The sequence below is a fragment of the Caloenas nicobarica genome, chromosome 5 (assembly GCF_036013445.1).
Source record: "Caloenas nicobarica isolate bCalNic1 chromosome 5, bCalNic1.hap1, whole genome shotgun sequence".
Taxonomy (NCBI): Eukaryota; Metazoa; Chordata; class Aves; order Columbiformes; family Columbidae; genus Caloenas; species Caloenas nicobarica.
The window spans coordinates 39,450,325-39,476,901 of NC_088249.1; the positions used below are offsets into that span (position 1 = coordinate 39,450,325).

At 40.3% G+C, this 26,577-nt stretch overlaps 1 protein-coding gene across 1 annotated transcript; it reads left to right on the plus strand.

The window, feature by feature from the left end:
* The first annotated feature begins 1,301 nt into the window (after positions 1-1,301).
* Positions 1,302-25,984, plus strand: PLA2G4F (phospholipase A2 group IVF). Its single transcript, XM_065635979.1, has 20 exons — positions 1,302-1,412; positions 5,508-5,580; positions 7,425-7,561; positions 8,909-9,037; positions 10,431-10,471; positions 10,976-11,018; positions 12,233-12,299; positions 12,606-12,775; positions 14,642-14,755; positions 15,279-15,316; positions 16,251-16,386; positions 17,106-17,242; positions 19,249-19,471; positions 20,049-20,163; positions 21,329-21,466; positions 21,954-22,061; positions 22,933-23,127; positions 23,446-23,612; positions 24,222-24,408; positions 25,755-25,984. Exons 1-20 carry the CDS (start codon positions 1,302-1,304, stop codon positions 25,982-25,984), a joined length of 2,559 nt encoding a protein of 852 aa, XP_065492051.1.
* Positions 25,985-26,577: the final 593 nt, after the last annotated feature.

Genomic DNA, 26,577 nt, shown 5'->3' on the forward strand with positions numbered 1-26,577 from the left:
GTTCTGTACTTTTTCTAAGATAAATAAAACCTAATATGACACTCCTTTGCTTTTAATGCAGTGGTATGTAGAAATGTAAAGCCCGGTGTTCATCATTTTCATACTATTTAGTTCCACATGAGAGCTTTACAGCAGTTGTTGGCTGTTTTGCAACAGGCTTATGTTTGCTTTTTGCGTCTGCCTTGACTGTAAGTCTGTGAATTCACAGAATCACAGAATGGTTGGGGTTGGAAGAGACCTCTGAGGATCATCTAGTCCAACCCCAGTTCACTAACTAGTACTGACTCGTTTGTGTTGTAAATGTCAGTGCCTGAGTTTTTATTAATTTTCTTAAATTCTGATCTAGTGACTGACACTAATGACAGGAAATGATTAATGAATGGGACCTCTCTGAGAATGTGTCACATTCTCATGTTTGTATGGAGCCAGTGCCATGCTGTGTTACTGGCTTTCATACATTCTCTGCTGCTTTCTAATTGTGGAAACACTTAAGTTTGTTTTCTGGTCTCCTGCTTCAGTTTAAGCTCTTTAATAAAATGCTCCAGACAAGCCAATTGTCAGCAGCTGTTAACAAATTAATCACTTCCAGTAAACAATTTCCTTTACTACTTAAATATTTTTGAAAGTGCAATAGACTCAAAAGTCTCCTGTATCTGTTGTACTATTTTTCAAGAACTTTTGGTGGAAGAATCAAGATTATGCTACATAGAAACATGAATAAAGAGAGGGGTACTTGTGCTGGCTGCTCACACAGCTAGAGGTTAGATGTGGTAAATTAATATTCTCTGAGACATCCTAGTGCAGATCGAATTGTGATGTCTCTAGTCAGACCTCCTTGAAATTTCTCGGAATTGCTACAGTCGATCACAAATTCAGCTTTGCTTCAGACTGGCAAGATGGGAATCTCTTTCTATTTTAAAATGTTCTTTTAGGGTATGCTGAAACTCTGAAAGGGTTTGAACCACTGAAGTCCTGGATCAGGTTGCTGGAACTCTGAAAGAGAATCCCTACTGGGGGTTTTGAGGTTGTGGTGGTGCTGCTTCCTACCCAGGGCTGCCCTGTTCGCTGCTGCATCTTTCCTGCCCTTGCTTTTATCAGGATTTGCAACACCTGCCAGCGAGGTTCTGACCAGGTTGTTTGGTGAGCACCAGCCCCACCTCTGCTCTCCCGGCTGGATCACAGCCCAGCCCTGCGCAAACCTCCAGCGCCATCCCACAGCTGCCTCTCCGTTGTCCGGGACTCGCTTCGTCTTCTGCCTTTCCCTGCCAGGTTTTCTGCGGAGACGACGGGACGTGTTTCCCATGTTCCATGAGGTGCTGCGGGGCCCGTTTCCAGCCAGGGCGCTGCCTTTCCTGGCAGCCGTGCTTTTCCAGAGGAAGAAGAGGAAAGAAACTGGGTTTTATCACTGGCGGGTAAGACAAACGGCAGGGCTGTCTGTGAGACGATGTTCCTTGGGTGCTGTGTTTGGCACTGACCTGATACTGCATGTGTGGAAAACCAGTCCCGCTCTTCTGCAGGGATTAAACTCAAAGTTTATCGTTAGGGGAAAAGTTTGGATGACAATGCTAATGGAGGTTCCAGGTTTTTACTAAATGTGGAGCCTGTGTGAGGCAATGCAGAGCACGTCTCTGTTTCTGTAGGTTTTGGGGAACAGAATTAAGCTGATGCCAAGTACTTTTGGGGGGAGACTCCAGCATACTGGGCTTCTTATCAGTAGAGATAAAATTATGGTTATGTGTTTTCTTGCAAAATATCCTTGATTTTTCATCTCTCCCTTCCTTTCTGCTCTCTGCCTTATCCTGCAGGACTTAGTCTAAAGTAGACAAAGATTAATGATTGTAGTGTAGCAAACCCACATTAGATAAAGTGGTTTCAATGTGTTTGTCCTTTAAACGGTTTATAATCATTCCATTGTGTAAGGTGGTCTGGCCAATACCCTCAATTTTGAATGGCACTAAACTGTTTGTGAAGGAGCCTTTTTATAGGATCTGTCATATGACTGCCTGTGTCGTCCCCCCCTCGAATCTACAGCTTAAAACCGAGGTGACTGTTAAATGTCACGAGATGGCTTGCTGCCTGTATGCCTCCCTGCATTCCTGCTTGCTGTGTGATAAAAATGATCCTGGTTCACTTTATGTTGTTGGTTAGTACTTGGGAAATCAGGGTAGAAGAGACTAGTATTAGCATGCTGTGATTTTCATTAACCAGTAAACCACTGGATGTGTTGTTTCCCATCAGAAATAAATAAATAAATAAATAAATTAGACACTACTTAATGAAGTTATGCTGGCTGGCGGGGAGAGATTTTGTATTGACTAGTTAATAGCAATTGAACAAGGAGAGAGACAGCAGATTGTCCTTTTGGCTATGTAGGTGAATTCAACCTGATCACATCTCTTTCCGAAGTTTAGCCTTTGTTTCACACATCTAAAGACAAACAACATAAACTGAGAGGTGAGCTCAGTGTTTGCCGTGGCTGCTGTAATACTGAACTGCTTGCACTGCACATATCACCTGACTGGTTATAAAACTTGCCCTCCAGAAGACTGTGGTTCTTGGCGCTGGGTGTGAGGTCTCCTTTGTGTGACTGTGGGTGCGCACTTCTGGAGGAGCAGGGAAAGCGAGGAGTTTGCTTTTGGATTTAAAACCAAATTTGTGGCACTGTGGCTGAAATAAGGAGGAAGGGAATTGTGGGCAGCAGTGTTTACTCGGGAACAGGAACAAGATGGGGAAAGTGCTCCCTTGGTAATTTGGACGTTGCTTTGTCTGAGCTACCTGATTTGCCTGGTAGCAGTGAACACAAAATATGGCTTAGAAGTTACGTTTTTATTTGCTATTGACAACACTTCTGTGATGAAACTGACATGCTTATTGTGAGTCCTCTCTGTCTACTGTGAGATGTGGAGTGGGTCCCAGCACTTACTGCATAAAGGCAGGTGTGTTCTGGGCTGTATGAGAGTAAAGACTACTAGGACCTGTAGCTGGGATAACCTGTTTTGCAGTTGTTTGCTGCTGCATCAGCACCTTCTGTTTAGATGAAAGAGATAGACAGCTGTTAGCAAGGTTAAATGTTTAAGAATTCAGTCTTGCACCCTCATTTAAGGATTTCAAGGGTTTTTTTGCTTCAGGTGCACTTCCCTGAGCTCTGGAAAAAGGGGTGATTCTGAAAAATCATCGAACCGAAAACTAGAAATTGGCTGTTTGCATCTGTCATGTACGTTGGTTTGTTTTCACATACACAGATTTAGGCAGAACTGTCATTATTTGTTGTTCATTTGCCATATTGATTTCTTGCCTGACTTTTCCCTGATGTGTTCAGATAAAGCATATCTGATAATCTCATGCTTCATTGCTCTGCAAGCTCACCTTCTGACATGTTACGACCTTGTTTTGCCTTCACTAAAAGGTAAGTAGAAAAGGCACACAGGAAGGTTCTGGCATAGTTGATAGCACAGGCTTAGGCACACAAGGAAATGTCTGTTGCATTATACGGCCTTAAATTATGATGTGGGTGTGGAAAATGTATCCTCAGCTAAGTAATGACTGACTGCACATCACAGGTTGTTAGAGACCTTTGGAAAGGACTTTCTTTTGAACTTGTAACTATACGTTGACAGATGGTGTGCAGTAAAAGAGGGATATGCTATCTTTAGGGCGTTCTGCGCTCCCTCTGAGTCTGAATTCCAGGCCATAGTCAGACTATGTGAGTAACAATTGCTTTGACAGCAGTGGGAGTGTGATGATGTAGCTTCATTTCTCAACAACCTGAAGAGTTGCAGCACCTTTGGGAAGGTGGCAAGAATAACCTTTGCAACCTTGAATGTCTCTCTGTAGTCCATTCCCCAATTCGATGAGGTGAAAGGAAGTCAGGCTTTGCCTGAGAAAGTGGTGTCGGTGATTGAAGAACATAAGAGTTGATTAGGAAAGTTTTAAAAAGGACGAAAACCTAGCATCTGAAAGGTAGAGCTCATGGTGAAATTTGCTGTGAAGGCATGTCTCGTTCCCAGAAACAAATGAGGGAAGGAGTATCTTCAAAATATTGATGCTGCAAATAAGAGCCATTTGAGAGTAATAATAGTATAGTTGGAGTTTAGTTGCACAAATTTAATCTGGCACCTGTATGTGAGGTATCTTACACTATGCATGTAATTTTTACCCTTCGCTTGTTGGTCAGGGTGGATGACATTCTCTCAGTACAAAGATGTTCAGTGTACTATGTATGTCTTGGGTTTATTGTGGTGTTCAAACTCTCTTTTGCAAAAGCTGGCAAGTATCTTAAAGTGATAAGAAATAAGGAAACTCCACAAGTATGTGACTGCTTAACAAACATAGCACAGTTCCATTTATCAGGTAAGGAATATCCAAGAACAGTTCGACAGTTCAGGGTTCATTGGTTTCCTTGAGATCGTAATTAGTGATATGTAAGGCCTACATTTTTATATAATATTTGCCACTCTGTAGCATTTTATTTTAAGTGAAGATCCTGTTGAATTCATTTGTAGATTAATACTTAGCATATCTGAAATTAAACTCTGGTCTCAAGCCAACCACATAGAAAATGATGATTATGAAGTAGTGACCACCTGTGAAAAGCACTTTGAAATGGGATTTAAGAATAGAAAAGGTTTTTGTCTGGCCAGGATTCTGTCATAACTCATGGAAATGAGGCAGAATCCCATTCTATTCGTGAGCCTTACACAACTGCTTCTGTCCAGTCCTTGCACTAAATACCTTCAAGCTGTTTTCTCTTGTCTTCCCCTAACCTCTCCCCCTTCTCCTTCATGATCTTCCACAATTTAGTCAGGGTTTTCTTTCCTGTTCACATCCAGGCGTTTAGATACTAATATTACTTTCCAAAAATAGCTTCCCAGAAGCTTCAAGAGCAAGGATTACCTTTTGATCTATACTGCTAAAGTGGCATGCTGGTCTAGAGTGCTGGTGTCAGTGACAGACCAGAATGAACAGGTTTGTCTTTTCTTGCTCAAACTGCCATGAAGTATGTGTTCCTACAAGAAAGTGTATTTTTTCCTCGTAGTAAACAGCGTATGCTTTCTTGAGTCATGGCCTTCAGACCACGCTGTTAAGATTCTTGCCATGTCTGCTGTTACTCAAGCATGCATGTGCCCTTGACAAGTACTCTTAAACTAGCCAAGTCATGATTAAAATTATTTGAGCAGCTCCAGTATCTGTTTATCCTTCAGTAGGAATGCATTAATGAAGCAATTAATTGGTTGGTGGTTGATTAGAGGAAACCCTAAATAAGGGACTTATTTTCTGAAGTCCATGAGAAGTTACCATAAGACATCAATCATTCATGTGCTGAAAGGGAATTGAGTTTCCTTCTAGACTCCTTTAGTCTTCCAGGAGACTGAAAGCACTGTGTGTGTTCCCAAATCAACTCATTAATAGTTTATTTTGAGCTGATCCGTTTCTCTGGACTGATACTAGTGTGGTTACAGAACAGATATTGCAGTTGGTACATTCTGAGCTTGCTCCTCTCTTTTCAGTGGGAGAAGCACCCTTACTACAACTTAACAGTAAAAGTCCTCCGAGCCAGAAACATCAAGGGTACAGATCTGTGTAAGTATTTACTCAAGGTATCATGAAAACTGATGGTTTGTTCAGTGCATGCCTGTAACACAGGTAGCATTGTTATAGGAACTTCTTACCTGCACATGGTGTATTGCCTTTATGTCTGAACAAAGGCTTCTCTTGTAAAGCGTTGTATATGTTTCAAAGGCTTGATGTGAGGCCAAGCTGCAGATCAACCCTGCTACTTTGCAGAACAAGAACAGATAAGGCCTGGTAACCTTTTCCTTCCCTGCTCCTTTATACATCCTACCGTGGCCTGTTTTGTGTTCCGTTGTCTGGATTCAGCCCTCTGGTCATGGCAAATTTCACCCTTGTTGCTGCTGAACAGTTGTTTTGCACCTGGAAGTAGCACTCTTCAGTTCTAGCTCCTAAACGTTTACTCTTCCCAGTTGTAGCAGTGCTTTCTTTCATGTGTCTGCTGTTTTGTACATGTCATTGAAGCTTTTCAACAAGGTCGGTGGTTGACTGATTTCAAGGTAAGCTGCTTTTTACCTGTTCCTGTTTTTTATAGCATGATGTATATTCCCTTCCTCTTGCACATCCGTGTCGAGTAAATCTCTCAGGGCTGTTTGGAGCATTTGGATGTTTGAATCTCATTTAATTCCTTCAAATTTAATACACTAAGGTAGTCTGCCCACCTAAAGTTTATATCTGGCATCCAATATCAAACTACTGCAATGGTAAATGACTGTCCAGGGACTGGAAAACCCTCCTGAAAGGCTGAGGGCTAGGATCATGCTGTGAAGAGAAGTTCTTTTTATGGCCATTCTGTTCACTGCGTTTTTAGGGGGGCCTTAACTGGAAGAAGGACTCTGAGACAATCAGTTATTTTCAGGGAATGGACACAGAAAGCTCAGCTCTTGGACAAACTAGATGATGATATAGCGGTGGGTGGATATTGTCTATTTGGACTTTAGTAAGGATTTTGACACTGTCTCCCATAAGATTCTCATAGACAACCTGATGAAAAATGGGCTGGATGAGCAGACAGGGAGTTGGATTGAAAACTGGCTGAATGGCAGAGCTCAGAGGGTGGTGATCGGTGTATGAAGTCTAGCTGGAAGCCACTAACTAGTGGTGTAGCCTAGGGAACAATTCTAGGTCCCATATTGTTCAACGTCTTCTTTAACGATCTGGATGATGATGCAGATGATGCAAGTCTGCTGATGTTACAAAACCATGAGGAGTGACTGGTACACCCAAGGGTCACACTGCTCTTCAGAGGGAAAGCGACAAGCTGGAAAAGTGGCTGACGGGAACCTCATGCAGTTCAACAACGAGAAGTGGAAGTCCTGCAGCTGGGGAGGAACAACCCTGTGCACCAGTGTATGCTGGGGGCCCATAGACTGGAAAACAGCTTTGCAGCAAAGCACCTGTGTGTCCTTGTGGACAGCAAGCTGACCATAAGCCAGCGATGTGCCCTTGCTGCAAAGAAGGCTGATGGTATCCTGGGCTATATTAGGAGGAGCATTGCCAACAGATGGGAGATGGAACCAGACTCTTTCAGTGGTTCTCAGTGACAGGATAAGAGGCAACGGGCCCAGCATTGGCAGAAATATTTTTTTGAAAAGTTGATCTTGCTCATTTTGAATAGCAGTCTCTTTCATGAAGAGCTTTATGGTTTGGATGAACCAGAAAAAAAAAGAGATATAGGTACCTAATATTCAATTTGCTGCTAGTTAAAGATGTGTACTTCACTAAGAGCTTTTGCTTTAAAAGTCCAGCCTTAAGTTTGCACGTTTCTGTGATGCAGTGAGATCTAGAAAATGAGGAGCTCATTGGATGTTTGATTAAAGTTGTTTTCATGCCTGTCTCTACACTCTCTGCTCTAGTGTCCAAGGCAGACTGCTACGTGGAACTAAAGCTGCCCACTGCATCTCCCATAGTCTCCCGAACTCGGGTAGTTGACAACTCTGATAACCCAGAATGGAATGAAACTTTCCAGTATCGAATCCATAGTGCTGTCAAGGTAAGAGTGCGCTTTGTGGAGCCAGTTGGGCTATCTCCATTTGGGTACTGGCTTTTGATACTTCATTCAAAACCACAGGATCTTTATTACCCTCTAAACCAGTGTTGCTTGTAAGGTGTCAGTCTTCTTCAGTGGTACAAAAAGCTGTACTATGCTTCTTCAGTAATAACCACACCAGTTTGCAACTGCACTCTCATGTAAATTGCAGCTAGAATTTTCCATAGATGACCTTGTGATGCAACTCAAGAAAGGCAATTTATGGCACTACCTGATAGAGTTCAGGGAAATTCCGTGTCAAAGCAAGTTTCTATTTGAGGATTGCTTCTACTTTCACAGAGTAGCTGTTGCCTTCTTGTAGCTCTACTTGCCTTACACAGCCAAGTGGCTGAGTGCGGGTAGTGGCAACTAAATTTCAAATCACTTTGCCACTTCATTCAGTCAAGTTTTGCCATCAGTTCCTATGATCGAGAAAAGTGAAATTCAGACTCTTAGAGACAGTGCATCTGTCTGCTGTCTGAGCAGGACTTAATAGGCTATTGAACAAAGTCTTCAAATTGTAAGCATTCATTCTCGAAGTAGACACTAATGGTAGAGCGAAGGAAAATGTGCTTTAACAGATGAATTTTATTGTGGCGCTACTGCTTTGGATAACGTCTTTGGCTTTGGAATAAAGTGCTTATTAACAAGAAACTATCCACCTCACTGGAGTTACCTTTCCGTAATGGTTGGTGACAAAGGTGGAACAGTGATTGGCTTAAATGGTAAGAAAATTGCAAACTAAGACTTAGAGCGTGTGAGCTTTTTCTTCCCCTGCAGGCTCAGGAGGCCTCAGTCTGGTTACTGCTGTGAGGCTTTGCCAGCACAATTCTGAGTTCAGTCTCATCTCCTTGAAAACCAGTTCCTGCAAGGCCATTTTTTGGGTGCCATATGGACTCATTGTGTCTGTTTCCAATGAGTTTCTGCTGGACTGACCTGCTCTGAGGCAGTGAGGAGCAGGAAGTGATAGGTCCCTGTGACACCCAGACTGAATCATGCTGAAAGAGTGGAAATTGCTCATGCTTCCTCAGGCAAATATGTGCCTGAAGCTGGCGGAGAGAACTGCCACGTGCTTTCGGCTGGGGCCTCTCTCTGGTTGAGAAGCTCAGCAAATCTTGCAGCTGAACACTGTCAGCCTGGCGATTTGCTTAACTATGCTGTAAGTCCTGCTGGAAATAGTGAATTCTCTTCATGAGTGGGAATGGGGAAGGGTATTGATTCATGCATAAAATGTCTGTTGTATACAGCTACTCTCATTTGTGGAAGTGTGTTTGTCTCTTCATCTGAGGGTGCTTGTTTGTTTCTTTCTAGAACATTCTGGAATTGACACTCTATGATAAGGATGTCCTTATCAGTGATGAGCTCACATCCATCGTCTTTGATGTAGGGGGCATGAAGCCGGGTCAGCCCCTGCTGCGCACTTTCAGGTTGAACCCTGAGGTTAGTCCCTGGCTTCTTCCTAGGTCACCTTGGAATAGCTCCAGCTCATTGCTACAGAAATTCAGCAGTACCTGCTGGTTGATCTGTGCTGTAAAAGCCAGAAGGGGAAAACACACCAGCAGGTGATGACAACATATATGGTTTTACTGACATCTGAGATGTTTCTAAAATCCCTAGTGATTTTTGGTTTTGTGTGTCTTCCACAGTCTTTGGGATGCCCAGTTAACTGAAACTTGGGATGATTACTGTCTTTCAGAAGATGTTAAAACCCCTCTAAAGGGAATTGATTTTTTTCAGAAGAATAGAGGGGCATAAACTTGGCTTTAAAAATGAAAGGTATTTGCCTTCAGCAGTCATTTTGGGGGTGGCAGACTGTCTTATTTAGATGATCACCATCAGTTTGCACTGAAGAAGTTTATTGCTGCATAGGTTACCTCTATATTTAGTAAGTCAAAAGCCTAAGAAAAGCTTAATTTCCCTGAGTGATGTTCAGTAACATTTAGCCTCTGCTTCATGTGCATGACATTTGTGCATATCAGCTGCTCTTGGTCCCTGCACACCGTTGAACTTGCAACGAGACAGCTTGTTTGACACAGCTAAAGCCATATCACCTATCTGATCTTTTCTGTAACCGCCTCAAACACATTGCTACAATAGGTCTGCATTAAAGATGAGCTAATGGTGTCTTGTCTTGAGAAATCAGGCTTCAGTACTGTTGGTGTGGTCAGTGTCTCAGGCACTCTAAATGATTTGTAATCACGGAAAGAGGCTTGGTAACTCCCTCGTTCCCAACTCTATCCTGTTTGCTGAATGCTTAAGTCGTCTTGATCATTAATTGTGGAAAAGAGAATTACCCAAATTGGCTTCTACTTGGTTATTTTAAAATTTGTGTTAGGTCTGGTATCAAGCATTTACTGTATGCTGTGGCAGGGGAAAAGATGGCTGGGTCAAAGTCTGTACAAGACAAAGACAGCAATGAGCTCAGATTGCAATCTGCTGAAATAATAAACAGGAGGAAGCACAAAGCCCCGTGTAGAAGCTGTTTGCAGATATGGTGCTGCAGTGGTACTTGAGCCAGAGGAGGGTGGTGGTTTCTTTTCTCATTAGCAGAACAATGGATCTGAGAGTCAACTCTCACTTGCGTGTACTCGTCTCCTCAAACATAGATGTGTGTGGTGGTATAGGGTTTGCCTGGGAAGACAGGAATGTTCAAAGAACAACAAGAACAAAAGGCTTAAATTTAAATCTTCCAAAATTGAACTGGAGCTTTTGTAAAAGTAACAAAAGTAGTTACTGTAGTTTGTAACAGGAAGAAATCTTCATCTCTTGGAAAAACTTTGCATAATTATATTCAAGATCAAGGGTCACCTGTGTCCAACTTTTATTTTCAAAGGCTAATGAAGAGCTGGATGTAGAGTTTTACTTGGAGAAATGGTGAGTCCTACCTGAAGAGCTGAATGAACTTGAGCTCTGCTGATATGTTATCTTGGTTGCTTTTTCTGTGCAGGTACAGTCTTGCCCATGAAAAGGCTCATGCCTTACAGTTCTCTCATGTTCCAGTTGATTTGCCAGTGGTCGATCAGAGATATCCTTAAAGCCTCAGTCAAAAACTTTTTGGGGTACCAAAAAAGAAATAAAGTTTTGCTGGACTTCATGGCAATGACAGCACTGCAAAGGAAATGAACATTTTGTGGATGAATGAGTTAGGGGTGGGGAGACATTATAGCACATACTTTTATTTGCAGAGGAATATTTTCTTCAGAATTTTTCCCACATTTTTCTGTAAAGGGAAATATATTTGGTGTCAATCTAGTTTGCATAGATCTATCACACTGAGGACCGTTCTCCTCCACCTCTTATCCAGGCAGTTGCTTTCTAAAGAAGGATGAAGCAACTTAAAAACAAAACTAATTTGCATTAAATTTCTTCCTTTCACAGCTCAGATGCCCCTACAGAGGTATTGACCAATGGAGTCCTTGTGGTGAGTACATGGAAGTCAATTACATATGTTGGGGTTTACTCCTGAAGATAGGTTTTTAGTAGTGAGAGGACAAGCATTGTTGAGAACTCAACTCCTGCATCCAAATAGCTCCTATTCTCTACAGCATCTGCTTTTTTTTTTTTTTTTTTTTAATTTGCTGGTTTAAAAAGCTTCCTTAATTTTTAAGACTTGATACCAACCCACAGAAAGGATATTTTTTTTCTAGTGAGGCTGTTTTAAAAGATATTAAACAACAAAAAAAAGTCTTTAGAAGGTTAGTGTGTCTTGCAGATTGTACTGAGCTTTCTAGCCCAGATGCTGGCCAGGTATAGTCCCCCTCTTTATCTCAACATCTACTATTTCTAACCTTTTTTCAGTGCCATTGATAAGTAGGTGATAACTTTTGAGTCTGAGAGTTTTTATCTTGAGGGATTTGTCTGTTCTCTTGGGGCAATCAGTCTAAGAAGTACAGTGCATTATACATTAAAAATACTGGTGTTACCAGCTCTTTTTCTCCCCTCAAAGGAAAGGGACTGGAGTGATGCTTTTTAATAAGAAAAAAAGGATGAGGGAAGAGGTCATCATTGTTGAAGTACAGAGTTTTAACATTTTTTCAGGAAAAACTGATGGCATTTAACAGCACAGTTCTGCAGACTATTTCACAGGAGAAAGTGTTTTGTGTTCCAATTTCCCTTAGAAAATCAGTCTTACATTCAAGCGGCAGACTAGTTTCTTATCTTTTAAATCACTTATGGCCAATTAAGTATCTCATCTGCTGTCCTAGAAGGGAAGCCGATGATTGAATGGTGTGAGAGACTAAATTTCATGAGGACATGGATAGTCCAGGACAGAAAATCATGGCAGAATTTATGAAGTGCTTGTTTGGATCTGAACAGGTACTCACACATGCATTAAAAAAGGTAAAACAGAGAAACCCCAGGTGTTGAGAACTTGGAACTCTGAAGTACTGGTTGCAAGAAAAAAAAAAAAAAAAGAAACTGAAATAGGAAGAGCAGTTTTGATTTTGCAACAAAAGCAAATAATCCCATCCTACCAAAGCAAAACTTGCGCTCTATTTGAAAAATCAAAATAATCCTTAGTGGTTTTTGACAGCTTGCAACTGAAAACCTCCACCTACTATAGTAGGTGGATTAAGCTTCAACAAAGAGGTGAACTAAAATCTCATAACCAGAGCTGGTATCTTCTTTTCATAGGTTCGCCCTTGTTTGTCTCTGCAAGGTACTGTCAACAAAGAGGAAAAAACAAAAGAGAAACAGCAAGGTAGTGCTGCCTGCAAAGTTTAAATCAGATCTACTTTTCAGCATGTTTATTCCTTGGGAGAGAGGGGGGACTTGATTCTCTGCTTATACAGTGCATTTTTATTCACTGACTACAGTTTTTTGAGTTGATTTTGCTTTTATCTTTAATACTAAATAATATTGGGTCACTTCCACTGGGTACCACGTGAGAGTTTTTTGGGTTTCTTTTTTTTTTTTGGTTGTTGTTGTATTTTCTTAGTCTCAGCTACACTTAACAGGTATCTGATTTTCAATATTTATTTAAATGTCTCCTTATTCTAATGCACAGGGAACTGTGAGGTTAAGCTGTCTGTTCCAGGCGCATATCAGAAGCAGTTTTGTATTCCTTGGAGACCAGACAATGGGAAGGATTGTGGAACCTCGTTTGTCTTTCATGTGGATAAAGAAATGTGTCCAGAACTGCAAGTGGAGCTGGAGCAAACCATATCTGTCCTACAGGTAAGCATCTGTGCTGACTGCTCCAAAGTTTACAGCCCACTTTTCAATAAATCCACTCTGAAACCAGTACATTCGGTCCATGAAAATGTCCTTAAGCATGAATGTTCTTAATTTGTTCATGAGAAGTCCAGGGACTTCCTCAAATGTTTGAGAATGTCAGGTTTAGGTCTATTATTTGGGTACATGTGGATGTCAAAAGCTTGCATTGGAACCAAGTTTCTTGTACTCTACATGGTACCAGGGACCATCTATTATTAAGGTTTCATCACTTCCAGATATACCTTTTTGGTCAAACTTAACTGTAGTGTTGTAACTGCTCAGATCAAAATTTTCTAGGCTAGAAGTCTGTCTTGAATTGATGTTATATTTTTGTGGTTATGTTAGAGAAAAACATCTCTCTGGACATAAAAATCCTATGATTGCTTTTTATGCATTATTATTTTATACTTTAAAAAGTAAATAAAAATGGCAGGTGTTTCATTGGATCTTTGGCATTAGGTAAGAAGGTGAACTCGTCTTAAAATTATACCTTCCTTAACACTTGAAAATCTGTTCTGACATGGGGAGCAAGAAAGCTATTTATTCATCCCCACAGGCTGTTGGGCAGCATGAATGCAGAATGGTGATTTTGGCTATACTAGAGGCAGCTATGGAGAAGATAACACAAAAAAAGAGTATGGAAGAATAGCTTTGCAATGGGGTTGGATGGGCAGCCATTATGAGCAGAAGAGAGAGACCTGGACTTAAGCAGTCCAAAAGTCAGAGCCAGGCAAGGAAAAACACTGTAGAAGTCAACCATGGAGATTGGCCCGGGTGGTAAACCCCAAGCAAACCATGACTGGTAGCTGGCAGAACATACATATTCCTTCAAGAGTTGGTATAGAACACAAAGCTATTCAGTCTGAGCTTTCCTCTCTGATAAGAGGTAGGAGAGTGCCAGGAACATAGAAATGTTGCTTGCCCTGTGCCTAAATACATGTTATTTAGCCCTGTTAGGAGGAGGGCAGTGGGCTTAGAGGGCATTTGACTCAGGACAGCTGGTTTGGTCAGAAGACATCTGCAAAATCTATGGCTAGTTCCTTGTCTGTCCTCAGTTCTTGTTGTGAAAAGCATGATAACCTGTTGTTCCTTTACGGTGCTACCACCTGGTACGCTCTGTAGGTTTGAGTGTGGCCCTGTGACATGAGGGGTTTTTAAGTACCGCTCTTTTAAATTTAGGAACCTGCACACAGCTCTGTATTACGAGAGCTTGCTACTTGCTAATCCAACATAGGAGAAAAGCCAAAGGTTTCCTGGCGAACTTTAATTTACCCTGCTTGTAAAGATGATTATGTTTTTTAATTACATGCTCCTGTTTGTCCTTAAGGTTTTTATCTTATTTCCTATTTTGTGGTATTTTTTCTGTGTGTCTAACCCTGTTGCCTTGTTGGTATCTTTTCCAAATCCCGCTTTGAAGACAGAATGCAAGTTCACTTGTGAGCTTTCTGACATATGTCAGAAGACAACTAGATTTTTTTTTTTTTTTTTTTAAATTTTGTATTTGGAGATTAAGGGGTTTTTTTTGCATGTGGTAGATAGCCATATTAAAAAACAAAACAGAAACTGACAAAAACAACAAAAAAACCAACCAAACAAAGAAACCCCCACCAAAACCAAACCAAACAAACCCCAAAACTATTTGATTGACAGAAATAATCCCAGCAAAGATCTGTCAAGCAGAGAGCAGGATGATCTTGAAAAGCCTTAGACTTCAGGAAAAGATTTTGTTATCATGATCTTAAATTTTGTTCGTTATTTTGACACATGAAAGTAATATCTTTAACTTTTTTCTGGAGAGCTCCAATAAAATTTTGGTTTCTTTATTAGGATGGTATGAACCCTGATATTGAAAAGCATACTACAGTTCTGGGATTGGGGACTGTACCAGTGAATTCCCTTCCTATTGGACAAAAAGTTGATAGAAACGTGTCTCTGGGAGAGGTAATGTCATCATTTCACACTTGGTTTGAAATACTTGGCATAACTTTTTCCTCCATTACCTATAGGCATTTGGAAAGTTAAGCCGCACATGATTTCTAAGAGTGCTGTTTTCTTGGATATCTAGAATGAAATACTGAGACTGCTCAGCGCAATTCTTCTAAAAACGTTTTCATGGTTGGGTCTTGCAAAGTAAGGGTAAAGTTCATAATCTTCTGAAGCAAAAAGTCTGTTAGATTGTGAAAGAAAAATAACAGAGGAAGAGAAAAGCAAGAAGCTTGGAGAAGAAGTAACTTTCTCTCCCTTCTCTCTAATTATGTGTTTTTATTCTCTGTGGAGACTACTGAAAATGTCTGAAACAGGTGCAAGTGAAAGGTGTTCCAGAGCTGTAGTTTTGTGGGTGAGGGTGCTGTTCTCTATTCTCGTTAGTATCCAGTGACCCTGTTGATGTCATAACCTCTAGTTAGTAGTTCTGCCTATGTAGTTGCTATCAATATCAATTACAAGATTTGTTCTCTTTTTACAGGGACAAAGTTTGAATATGAGTTTGAAAACTGAAGAGAGGTGAGTGGGAACTTCAAAGACCTCTAAAAATCAGGAAAGGCATTTATTCTCATAGTGGAGGAGCTGAGTGATGCTCCCCATTGTTCTGGGGAGGTCTGTTGTCTCTATTGATCTCTTGGGATAGATTAAAGAAAAGTATCTCATGCTATTTTTCTTCTGAAGACTGTGACTCTTCAGTTAGCAGATACTATCTATTGGATTGATGTTAATCCTGCTTAAATATGAAGAAATTTTGTGTTCCTAATGCTTAAACGTAAAATAGCTCATGGCATAAATATTAACTAGCTTTGTTAGGTACAAATAGTTTCCACAAAATGTGCAGTGCTGTACTGACAAATAGGAAAGGACATCTTGGTGTGTCAAGAACTTGAACTATAAAATAGAGGAAGGGTGCAAGAAAGGAGTGATAATGAAAGAATATCCTAGAAAATGGAGCAGTTGGCTAGCAAGTTCATAGAGTCATTGGGTATATAGTCATTAACTGAAGATCCTGCTCTCCTTTTACAAATTCATAGTAAGTTTCTTGATATTCAGTTGTTCCCTTCAGCCTCTTAAGTTCAGAAACTTCTGTTTTAAAATTGCTTTCTCCCTCATTTCTCCATCCATGTCAATACAGTAATCTCAATTATTCCTCACACAATTGTCTGAGAATCTTCCTTCTTGAAATTCCCAAAGCTTCATCTGAATACTGTTTGACCCAAGCTTTTTATTTAGGCATTAAGGGAAAAATACAATAGGGAGAAGTTTCATTTTTAATTCCAAAAGCTGTTGTTACAAAAGAGCTGGTGTATAGACATACACTAGAACTTCATGTAAGAGTTTGATCCAGTGACTCAAATCAGCAACTAGATCGTGTGTTCACAGAAACTGCTTTTCCCTGGTATTTACAAATCCTCCAGAATTTGGGGTATATTTGTCTTAATTTCTATTTCAGCACTTGGGATCTTGATATACGTCTGGGTTTTGACCTCTGTAAAGAGGAAAGAGAATTTTTGGACAAAAGGAAGAAAATAGTTTCTGAGGCACTGACGAAGACTCTTCACTTAAAAGACTCCCCTCCAAAAGATGAGGTATTGAGCACAGTGCTGTAGTGAGATTTGTAAAATCCTTTGTGCTTGGTTGATCATTAGGTATTGTAGGATTCTTATCCTGTAACCAACAGAAAACATGGTGTGCATTCACCATGGCGTGAGATCTCTGTGACATTTCAGTTTTGAAGTCTCACATGTTGTTATATTTCTAAAATTTTGAGGGAGGGGTGTGTGTGTGTTTTAGAACACAAAAAATTGAAATTTCAGAATGTATGTACTTTTTTGAGTTGGACTCTTGTATCTTGGGCTTTGAGCTCTGAATTGTGATGGGAAATTCTGTTTCAGAATGGTTAAATTGAAGCTCAGACCACAGGAACAGCTTCCTAGTTGCTCATTTGAAGATACTCTTAGACAGTCTGATACCTTGCTCTGTGATCTCTGGTTGCTTTTATAAGAATGATTGCCTTTTTTTATTCTTATGTGTATGTTGTGTGGCATGCAAGTAAATGTGTGATAATATACATAACAATTTCAGTAAGTGACTGTCTCTAACATGACAATGCTGTATTTTATAGTGAACGATGTATTTCATTTACAAAGTAGAGAAAGAAATTCTGAGTGAAATGCAACCTGAAGTTACTTGAAATGTAAATAGAGATATTATCTCTTATTCTCACGAGACTTAAATGGGATTAGTTCTGTAACTTATAGGCAATTCAAAAGTCTGTGGTTGTGACTCCCGAGTTTGCTGCCTGCAGGTTCCAGTGGTAGCGGTGCTGGGGTCTGGTGGTGGGATGAGAGCTCTGACATCGTTCTATGGCAGCCTTGCTGGGCTTCAGCAGCTGGGCCTTCTGGATGCTGCGACATATCTGTGTGGGATTTCTGGCTCTACTTGGTAAGTTACATGCAGTGTTTATTCCAGAAACTTATAGGTGAATAGAGTAGCGCTGAAGCAAATACGGCCAAACCTGCCTTTGTGCCATCTGTAGACAGGCAACGAAGTCAATTATTCTATCAGTTCTCGCCTGTGAGTTCTGGTGGGGATCCTAGAGAGTCTGAGAGATCCATTACTACTTCTAACCAGCACAGCTACTGGCTAAATCTATGAATCTGCTGCTTTTACCAGCCTGGCAGTTGAATATTGGAGCATATTACATGACTAAAACTGCTGTGTGTCCCCTCAGAGTCCTGGCTGCAAAAACTTTCCCCATTTCCTTACTCTTGCCAAGAAAAAAACTGCAAGTCACATGTCCACATTGACCACTATGCCACTGCCTTCCAAAATGGTGTCTGTGGCTGTGGAGAGGAATAGCATTGGCTTGCACTTTGGTGGACTGGAGCAATGTGCTGAAATGTTAGACATGCCTAGAATGTTTCAGTAGCTCAGTTCCTGGAGTTCGTGGTGAAATCATCCCTCATAAGTACACGTTGTTTTCGTGAAATTATTTCACTGAGGAGTTGTGCAACCTGATGGTGTAAGCTGCCCTTCCAGACCTTTTTGTGTTAAATTAATTCCTGTGTACCTAGTATTCTTCCACTAAACTTGTAATCTGGCCTGCCCCTTTTTATTCAGAGGCAGACTTTCACACAAAGGTATCCTGTTCACATGGATAGCCAATAGTCCAAACTAGTTTCTAATTTAATCAGACCTGTGTTCTGATGAAGGCTAAAACTTCTGTTGCTTGTATGCAGTAGCACCTTTGCTGTGAGCCAGTCTCTCAGTGTTGTTATGGCCTGGAGTTAACTCTGATTCATGAACTGGTTCATGTGTCCTAGCATGTGATGCTTGGAACATGCTTGGAAGGTAGGTTAGCAATCAAGATCATATAATCATAGAATGGTTTGGGTTGGAAGAGACCTTAAAGACCATCCAGTGCCAACCACCCATGGACAGGGACACCTTCCACTAGACTAGGTTGCTCAAAGCTCCATCCAGCCTGTCCTTGGACACTGCCAGGGATGGGGAATCCACAACTTCTGTGAGCAACCTGTGTCTCACCACCCTCATAGTGAAGAATTTCTTCCTTATTATCCAATCTACGTCTATGCTCTTTCAGTTCAAGACCATTACCCCTTGTCCTGCCAGTACATGCCCTTGTAAAAACTCCCTCTCCAGCTTTCTTGTAGGCCCCATTCAGGTACCCGAAGGCTGCTATAAGGTCTCCCCAGGGCCTTCTCCAGACTGAACAACCCCAACTCTCTCAGCCTGTCTTCACAGAAGTCCTCCAGCACTCTGATCATCATCATGCCCTCCTCTGGACTCTGTCTAATAAGTTCATGTTCTTCTTACGTTGGGGGCCCCAGAGCTGAACACAATACTCTAGGTGGGGCCTGAGAAGAGTAGAGGGGGAGAATCACCTCCCTCGACCTGCTGGTCATGCTTCTTTTGATGTGGCCCAGGATACAACTGGCTTTCTCAGCTGCAAGTGCATGTTGCTGGGTCATGTTGAGCCTCTCATCAACCAACACCCACAAGTCCTTCTCAGGGCTGGTCTCAATCCACTCTCCACCTAGCCTGCATTTGTGCTTGAGATTGCCCCAACCCATGTGCAGGACCTGGCACTTGGCCTTGTTGAACTTCATGAGGTTCACAAGGGCCCACCTCTTAAGCCTGTCAAGGTCCCTTTGGATGGCACCCCTTGCTTTCAGTGTGTCAACTGCACCACACAACTTGGTGTCATTGGCAAACATGAAGATGAAGTTATCCTGTAGGTGTCAGGGTTTTCATCATGTTTTAGAATTCAGAGATCCATTAGTATGGTCTCTTTTCATAATGCTTTATCTTTTAGTTAGACTTCTCAACCTTTTTGGTTCAGTGCTGCAGCACTAATTATAACTAGCTAAAATTATTTTATATACGAGGGTCATTATTACTGATAACATTAATATAAGCATTTTCAGGTGTTTATCAACATTGTATCATGACCCTGACTGGTCTCAGAAAGATCTTCAAGATGCAATCAGAAGAGCTCAGGGTGCAGTGTCCAGCAGCAAAGCAGGGGCATTTTCCCCAGAACGACTGAAATACTATTTCCAGGAGCTGAATGCAATGGAGATTAGCGGACGGAATGTTTCCTTTACAGACTTGTGGGGCCTTATTGTGGAATATTTCCTACAACAGAAGGTAAAAGAGTTCACGTTTGGATGTCTACTGCTGTTTGTCTTCCAGGTGGGAGCTCTTGCCCACTCATGCATTGTATGTCAAGGAAACAATTACTCTCTACCTGTGTGAGCTGTTCTGGAACAAATGATGTTGTGGAATAACCATATCTCTTTCTGCTTTGGGTTTCCCAGCATCCTTCTTAAGTAAAGAATTTTGAAGTCGTATAGATCAGTGCTATAGAAAAACCGAGTGTTTTTTTTGGGATGACTCTTACTAAACAAATAGCTTTTGTATTGGCTGTGTTAAGCCTGAGAGAATGATGTTGGTTTTGCAAAGTGGCATTACTGTGCAGTACTTGCTATGCTATTTGAAATCAGAAAGGTAACTAATTCATTAACAAACACTGGACACTCTAAATATGCAACTACAGTAGTATTCTGTCAAAATCTAACTATATGCATGGACAGTGGGAGGAAAATGAACTTTGAATTAGTAGTATTGTTAGTCAGAAATGCTAAGCAACAGCTTCAAATTGTCAGAGTATGGGTATAGCACCTATCTGACTGAAGTGTGCTTCTCCTTCCTTGCTTGTGACCAGGAAGATCCATCAAAGCTGTCTGATCAGCAAGAAGCGGTGAAATGGGCCCAGAATCCCTATCCTATCTATGCAGCTGTCAATGTGAGACCCAATATTAGCGGTGGTGACTTTGCAGGTATGAACATAGCAAATTTATTTTTGTTTACTGAAATCCATTAATTCCTTTCACCTATCCAGTTCTTTGGGTAGTGAGTAGCTGACATCAGGGAATGTGGCTCAAGCAGCAGTTGGTAGTGCAAGAGGCAATAGAATACTGATTTGCAGAATGTTATCATCCTGATTGCAGGTGTTTTCATAATGACTATGACAGAGAAATGAGATTCAACTCTGCTTGCCACTTTCCATGTTTTGCTAGAAAATGCCTGAAATTTTCTGGAGCTGAAAGGGAAGATTCTTGTTATACACAAGTCTGTCTGAATTGGAGAATTAAAGTCCTTGGTAATTAGGTGACCTACTTTCTTTTATAGTCCCAGATAACCAATATGCGTAGGATTCACGTAAAAACGATGGATTGGCAACCTTGTAGCATCATCATCAAAACTGTGGTATTTAGCAGCCTGCGATCTTGCTGGTTATACAACTACCGTAAAAAATGAAGGCTAGTCGTATTCCAGGTCACTTGGGACTTTAAATATGATGCAACAAGTGAGGATAGATACAGTGAGACAGGAACGCAGATGCTTGTGTCCGACTGTGTACCACTGCGGGACATTTTTGTTTGTTTGTTTTGTTCTGGAAGAGTGCGTGTATGACAATTTGATTTGTAATTCTTTGTGGAAAGCTTTCAAACATGAGGGGACACTTTGATAAGCAGACAATGAAGTCAGACGCAGTGGGTCAACTGAGCTTTCAAGTCAGTATTGTAATAGTTGCTGACAGATGGTAAGTAGTGGGAAGAAAGGCTGAGAAAAGTGAAGTATCTTCTGTTTGTGATGGAAAAGGGAGCCATCAGAATGGTTTGAAGTAGAAGTAAAATGGACAGATTATTTCTGTAGTAATGAAGTTAAGATATGGAGCAAGATGGGATTTTTTCCACCCCAAAATCCAGGAAGCTGTATTTAGTCAATGAAAGCCTGTACAAGAGTTTTATTAATCATGTGTAAGATACACATGTAAGATACTCTTCTCTCACTGAGAAGAGTGGCAGGGAATTCCATAGTGATGATGAAAGAAGTGGAGGGAGATTCCCTTCTGTCTCTCTTGTGTGAACAAACCCCAAATGAGTATTTTCACCTATATTTATGCTGAGATTAGTAAAGATCCTGCTGACTTGTTCTTAGAATGGTGCGAGTTCACTCCCTATGAAGTTGGATTTCGCAAATACGGAGCTTTTGTCCGAACAGAAGACTTCGACAGTGAGTTCTTCATGGGACGGCTCATCCAGAAACGTCCAGAGCCTAGGATTTGTTTTCTACAAGGTATGATCTTACAGTAATGAATTAAAGGGAGAGACGGAAAGAAGCTGCGCGGCTTTTGGGACTCATAAATTTAAACCCATACTTTTTTGTCTCTCCCTAAAAAAAATTGAAGAAGGGGAAAAACGTCAAATCTTTCTCCAAAGGTTTAGATGTAGGTTCATAGTATTACAGTCTGATGTCCTGAGTCTGCAAGAAGACTCTATTATGAGCTGTCTGTCAAACTTCTGCTTTAGGTCTTCTCATTCTCTTCCCATCTTTTCCTTGGTGATAGGAGGGTTTTTCTCTTGCAGAAGTTTCTGCATTATATTATTACATCAGGATCCATCACATGATTAACTCAAAGCTTTAAATTCAAACATCACCTGTTAGAATGGTATGGGTCAAGGGACAGCCCTCTACTATGATGTATGGCAGCTGAGCTATAGACCTTTTGGTTACACTGTGAAAAGCCTTTTGAGTATTAAATTCTTCCATATTTCTCCTCCAGGAATGTGGGGCAGTGCCTTTGCTGCAAGCTTGGATGATATCTGCCTGAAGGTGGTTGGTATAGGACTGGGCTTTCTAGATTCTTTCAAAGACGTTATCAAAGTTGTAGGTAAGAACATACATTAAAATAGTAGGATTTTTCAATATTCGTGGTTTTGAAATGATCCATAAAATAATGACTCACAAATGTGCTGTGTGTCTGTAGTTTTCAAGATTAGCATAAAGGATAGATTTGGACAAATCTCTCTTAGGCTGTATTATTCCCTTCAGTCACACGTGTTGTGAAGAGAGTATAGGTTTTCAGTACACTTTCTCTTCCTTGTGTTTTTAAATGTTGTATCTGACTTTGACTATAAATTTGGGCTAGTTATGGGAGCTGTTTTAAGCACATGTTACAGTTCAGGGGTCTTAATTTTGAGAAGAGGGCTACTAAGCAGAAGGTGGAAAATAGGTTTTCATCTCCCTCCTTGACCTGTTTCTTGTAGTAATTTTGGATTACTTGGTTGTATGCTTATGCAGTGAAAAGGAAGTGTATTAAAGCCTGACAGTTACTCAGGTGCATAGTTATAGCCATAATAAGTAGTGGAGGGAGATATTTTTTTCTTCTCTGCTTTTGCAGCCCTAGTTTTTTTCCCAACACACTTTCGTTGTTGTAGCTACAAGTGCTACTGTGTGTGAATGACTCTGGTCTTATCAGACAGAAATGGTTGTTACTTGGTAACAAGGGTATTTTTGTGTGGGTTTGAAATGAATATGAACATTTATTTATAAGTAAGGCTATTCCCTATAAACAGCAAAAGTAAATTATCCAACTATAGAATAATGCAACTTGTTAAAATTTCATTACAATACTTTTTTTATTAGAGGACAAATTCAGCCTTAGGACAACTGGTTAAGTATTGTAGAAAAAAGCTTGATTGAAATGTTGGAACTGGACAAGCATTTTCTATGTGTTCTGCATCCTTCTGTGGCCTCTGCAGATGACTGCCGAAGATTCCATTTCCAAGATCCAACACGACTGAAGACTCGCTTGGTTATACCTGGGGGCCCCTTGTTACAAATTTTCCAGGATTTCTTCAAGTCCCGGGTCACATGTGGAGAGACGTTCAACTTCATGCAGGGATTGTATCTTCACAAAGATTATGTTAACATCAAGAAATTTGTGGCTTGGAGAGGTAAATGAGTCTGTATGTATCTGGGATATAAAATAGTGCATTAATATTCTGTAACAGTCATAAGTGAGCTTGATTTTATTCCACTGAAGTCTGGGAATTTATGCCTTCTTACATAATAGCAAAAATTTTGATCCATTCTGTATGTTCTGTCATATAAAGCAAGCATCAGACATCACAGGTCAGTCTCAGATGAATGTGCATGTTGGAATGTCTTTTTTTTTCTTCTTATAGCCTCAGCATAAGCTTTGTTTGTTGCTTGTACCGGGAGATGTGTAATGAATCATTATAGTTACTTGTGTTACTTGGAGTGTCTTCCAGGAACTCATCTGGATGCATTTCCCAACCAGCTGACCCCCATGGAAGAGAGCTTGTATTTAGTGGATGGTGGTTTTTCTATCAACTCTCCCTTTCCTTTGGTCCTTCAGCCAGAGAGGGATGTGGATGTTATCTTGTCATTCAATTTTTCCTGGGAGTCTCCCTTTGAGGTGAGAGATGTGGCTGAGATAAAAGCACAGAATCATATTCACAATGGCTGATACAAACTAATGAAAGAGTGCATTAAAATAAATCCTTACCTCTTTCAAATATTGTTGTACTATGCCTTTTACTGTGAATACCATGAGGACATGGAAAGTGACAGCTGTAATAAGATTCAAAACTTTTCAGAAGCTGAAATAGATAATTACCTAAAATAAGAATATTTGCTTAGCTCATATGATCCTTGTTACTTAGATGTACACTTCTAATGGAAAGGTGGCTATTAGTGATTTTCTTCATGCAAACAAGTTATTTCCTGTATATATGTTGTTTCTGTTAAAGTGCAGAAGTGTCAAGGTGAATATATTTAGCGTAACAAAACATAAAAAGTTTCAGCTGCAAACTACTGATGTTTGGCAGCTGTTCTCAGTTCTGTTCTTCATCCTTGTCATGTATTACCAGCCAGAGAAATTGTTTCTGCCAATTTGAAGTGGGATTTCTGTGACTTTTTTCTCTTTTTTTTTGTGAAAGTGTCTCTCCCTTCCAAGATTGTAGTTAGATGATCTTAGAGGTGTTGCTGTTATTCTGTTGAAATTATTTTTGTTCTTTGACAACAGGTTTTAGAGCTGACTCAGACATATTGTGAGGAGCGGGAAATTCCTTTTCCAAAAATCAAATTGAGTGAGGAAGATGAAAAGAAGCCAAAAGAGTGTTACATGTTTGTGGATGATAACAATCCAAAGGCTCCAATTGTGCTCCATTTCCCATTGGTGAATGACACCTTCCAGAAATACAAAGCTCCAGGTATCTTAAAGAGCTGTTGTTACAATCCTTTGAGTGTGTTGATGGGGAAAATTCAGTGCGCCAAGTGTTTGTCCTTTCATTCTTCTTAGTATTACCCTGTAATTATTAAATTGTTAGTTTCATTTAAGGTGGAATCAGCTTCCACTAGCTTTTTGGAAGGGAGAGTGGGAAAAGAGGCTGATAATGAAAAATTATAAAAATCTAAAGGCTGGAAGAATCATAATTGGGTGATATTTTTGCTTCTTTCTGAACCTTTCTGCCTTGATACCTGATTTTGTTACTTTAATTATTCTTAATATATGGGAAGGCACTACAAAACAGATTAAATAAATTCGTAAAACAGATTAAATAAATTCGTTCCTTTATCAGATATGAATAAACCACTAAGCAACAAAGTATTTGAGACCAATCTGTATGTTAGATCATGTAATTCAATGCTAAGTGGCCTCTGCCCTTCTAGTGTAAGGTTATGTGATAAATGATCCTTGCTTCATTTAATGTGGTTAATATAGACTGTAATGCCCACCTCAGTCTATAGAGCAAGAGCACTAGGGTGAAACATAAAGCTATACTTTAAGAAGAGACAGATAAAATTCAATGTCCTATTTCTCCCATGCTGGGAGGAAACAAGAGTCCTGAAGAAAACCTTTGGAATACACAGAAAATAATGTACAGGACTGACGCGGGCAAGGGAGATCTAAGGCACTCTGTTCATGTTACCTTTATTAATACTATAATGATTGCCAGGCCCTGGCTGCATTTCCTCGTCAATGACGGAGAGTTTCAAAGTATTGGGCTTGAATAGGGCTCAAGACTGCTATTTCTTATAATAGCAACAAGCAAAAGTGGTTTTAGCAAGTTACTTTGATTTTTAATCTTTCAAGATTGGTATTTATATTCAAGTAGTAGGGTGCTAAAACCACAAATTACCATTACTTTGAAGAGTGTATATACTAACCTCCTGAGGTCAGTTGAACTCAGGCTGTTAATGTCTTTTAGTTTAGAACAGCACTGCCAGGAAGAATTGAGCTTTGTATTTCCTAGTTTTGAGCATGATGATCATGGATGCATTAAACAAATTATCACAATGAAAATGTATTTTAGTCCTGCATTTTGGAGTCTAGTGGAAGTAGAAAGACTAATAATACTTTACCTTCAGCTTCCAACCATTTTGGATCCCGAAGGAGCTGAAATCTCTGAGGAGGAGCTTTGGGGAAAAAGTTAAGGTTCAACAGAGTTATCTGCAATATCCTTGTGTGGTGGCTTTTTTTTTTTCCGTTTGTTTGGGGTGTTTTTGTTTGTGGGTTTGGTTGTTTTATTTATTTATTTTTTCTTCCTTGCTGCAGGAGTTAAACGTGAGTCAGAAGAAGATAAATCCTTTGGTGACTTTGTGATTGAGGCAAAAGATTCTCCTTACCGTACACTAAATTTCACCTTTGAGCCATACGATTTCAGCAGGTTAGTGGAGGTGAATCGCTACAATGTTCTGAACAGCAAAGATGCTCTCTTCAAAACCCTGAACTTGGCTCTGCAAAGGAGAAAGTTGAAGAAGGCCATCAATACATCCAATACATGAGCAGCTTCCATAGCTGAGGGTACGGCCAGGCTGCAGTGTACTCGTGTACTTTCAAGACTGAACAGTCATTATCTGTTTTCCGTATTTGCCCTTCATGGTTTCGAAGATCTCTGTGATATTTCCTTCCTATCCTTCTTAGGGATTATAATGGCTTTTAGTCTCCCAGATGTTCAGTACCTTTCTTCGGTAACCATTTGGTTTTGAGAAAATAATAGTTCCCTTTTTTATATTTAACAGTTAAAGACACATCCTGGGATTGTGTTGGTTTTTCCTACAGTTTGGTCATCACAAGCTGATGAAACTTTAAAAATGCTATGAGTCCCATCTTTCTCTTTCTGTATAAGAGGAAGGAAGACTCCTTTGAAGAGTCTGAGTTAGATATTTTTTCTTTACACGTGGGCTTGCAATTCAGCCAGGCCTTTGCCCATGGAATGTCTGTGTGTGTCTATATATTTTAGAAACATAATATTCAAGGTAGGCACACGTTATGAATGTGAATGAATAAAATAATGTCAGATGCTGCTATGCTGTGGGATGGAAGTCACCTCACTTTACAGAAAGCTCAGAGAAAACTACTGAATTATACAGTTGGA

Coding starts and splice junctions, on each gene's coding strand:
- PLA2G4F (XM_065635979.1), top strand. CDS start 1,302: ATGTTCCATGAGGTGCTGCGGGGCCCGTTTCCAGCCAGGGCGCTGCCT. Junction 5,581..7,424: donor CATCAAGGGTACAGATCTGT/GTAAGTATTTAC, acceptor TCTCTGCTCTAG/TGTCCAAGGCAGACTGCTAC. Junction 12,300..12,605: donor AACAAAAGAGAAACAGCAAG/GTAGTGCTGCCT, acceptor TCTAATGCACAG/GGAACTGTGAGGTTAAGCTG.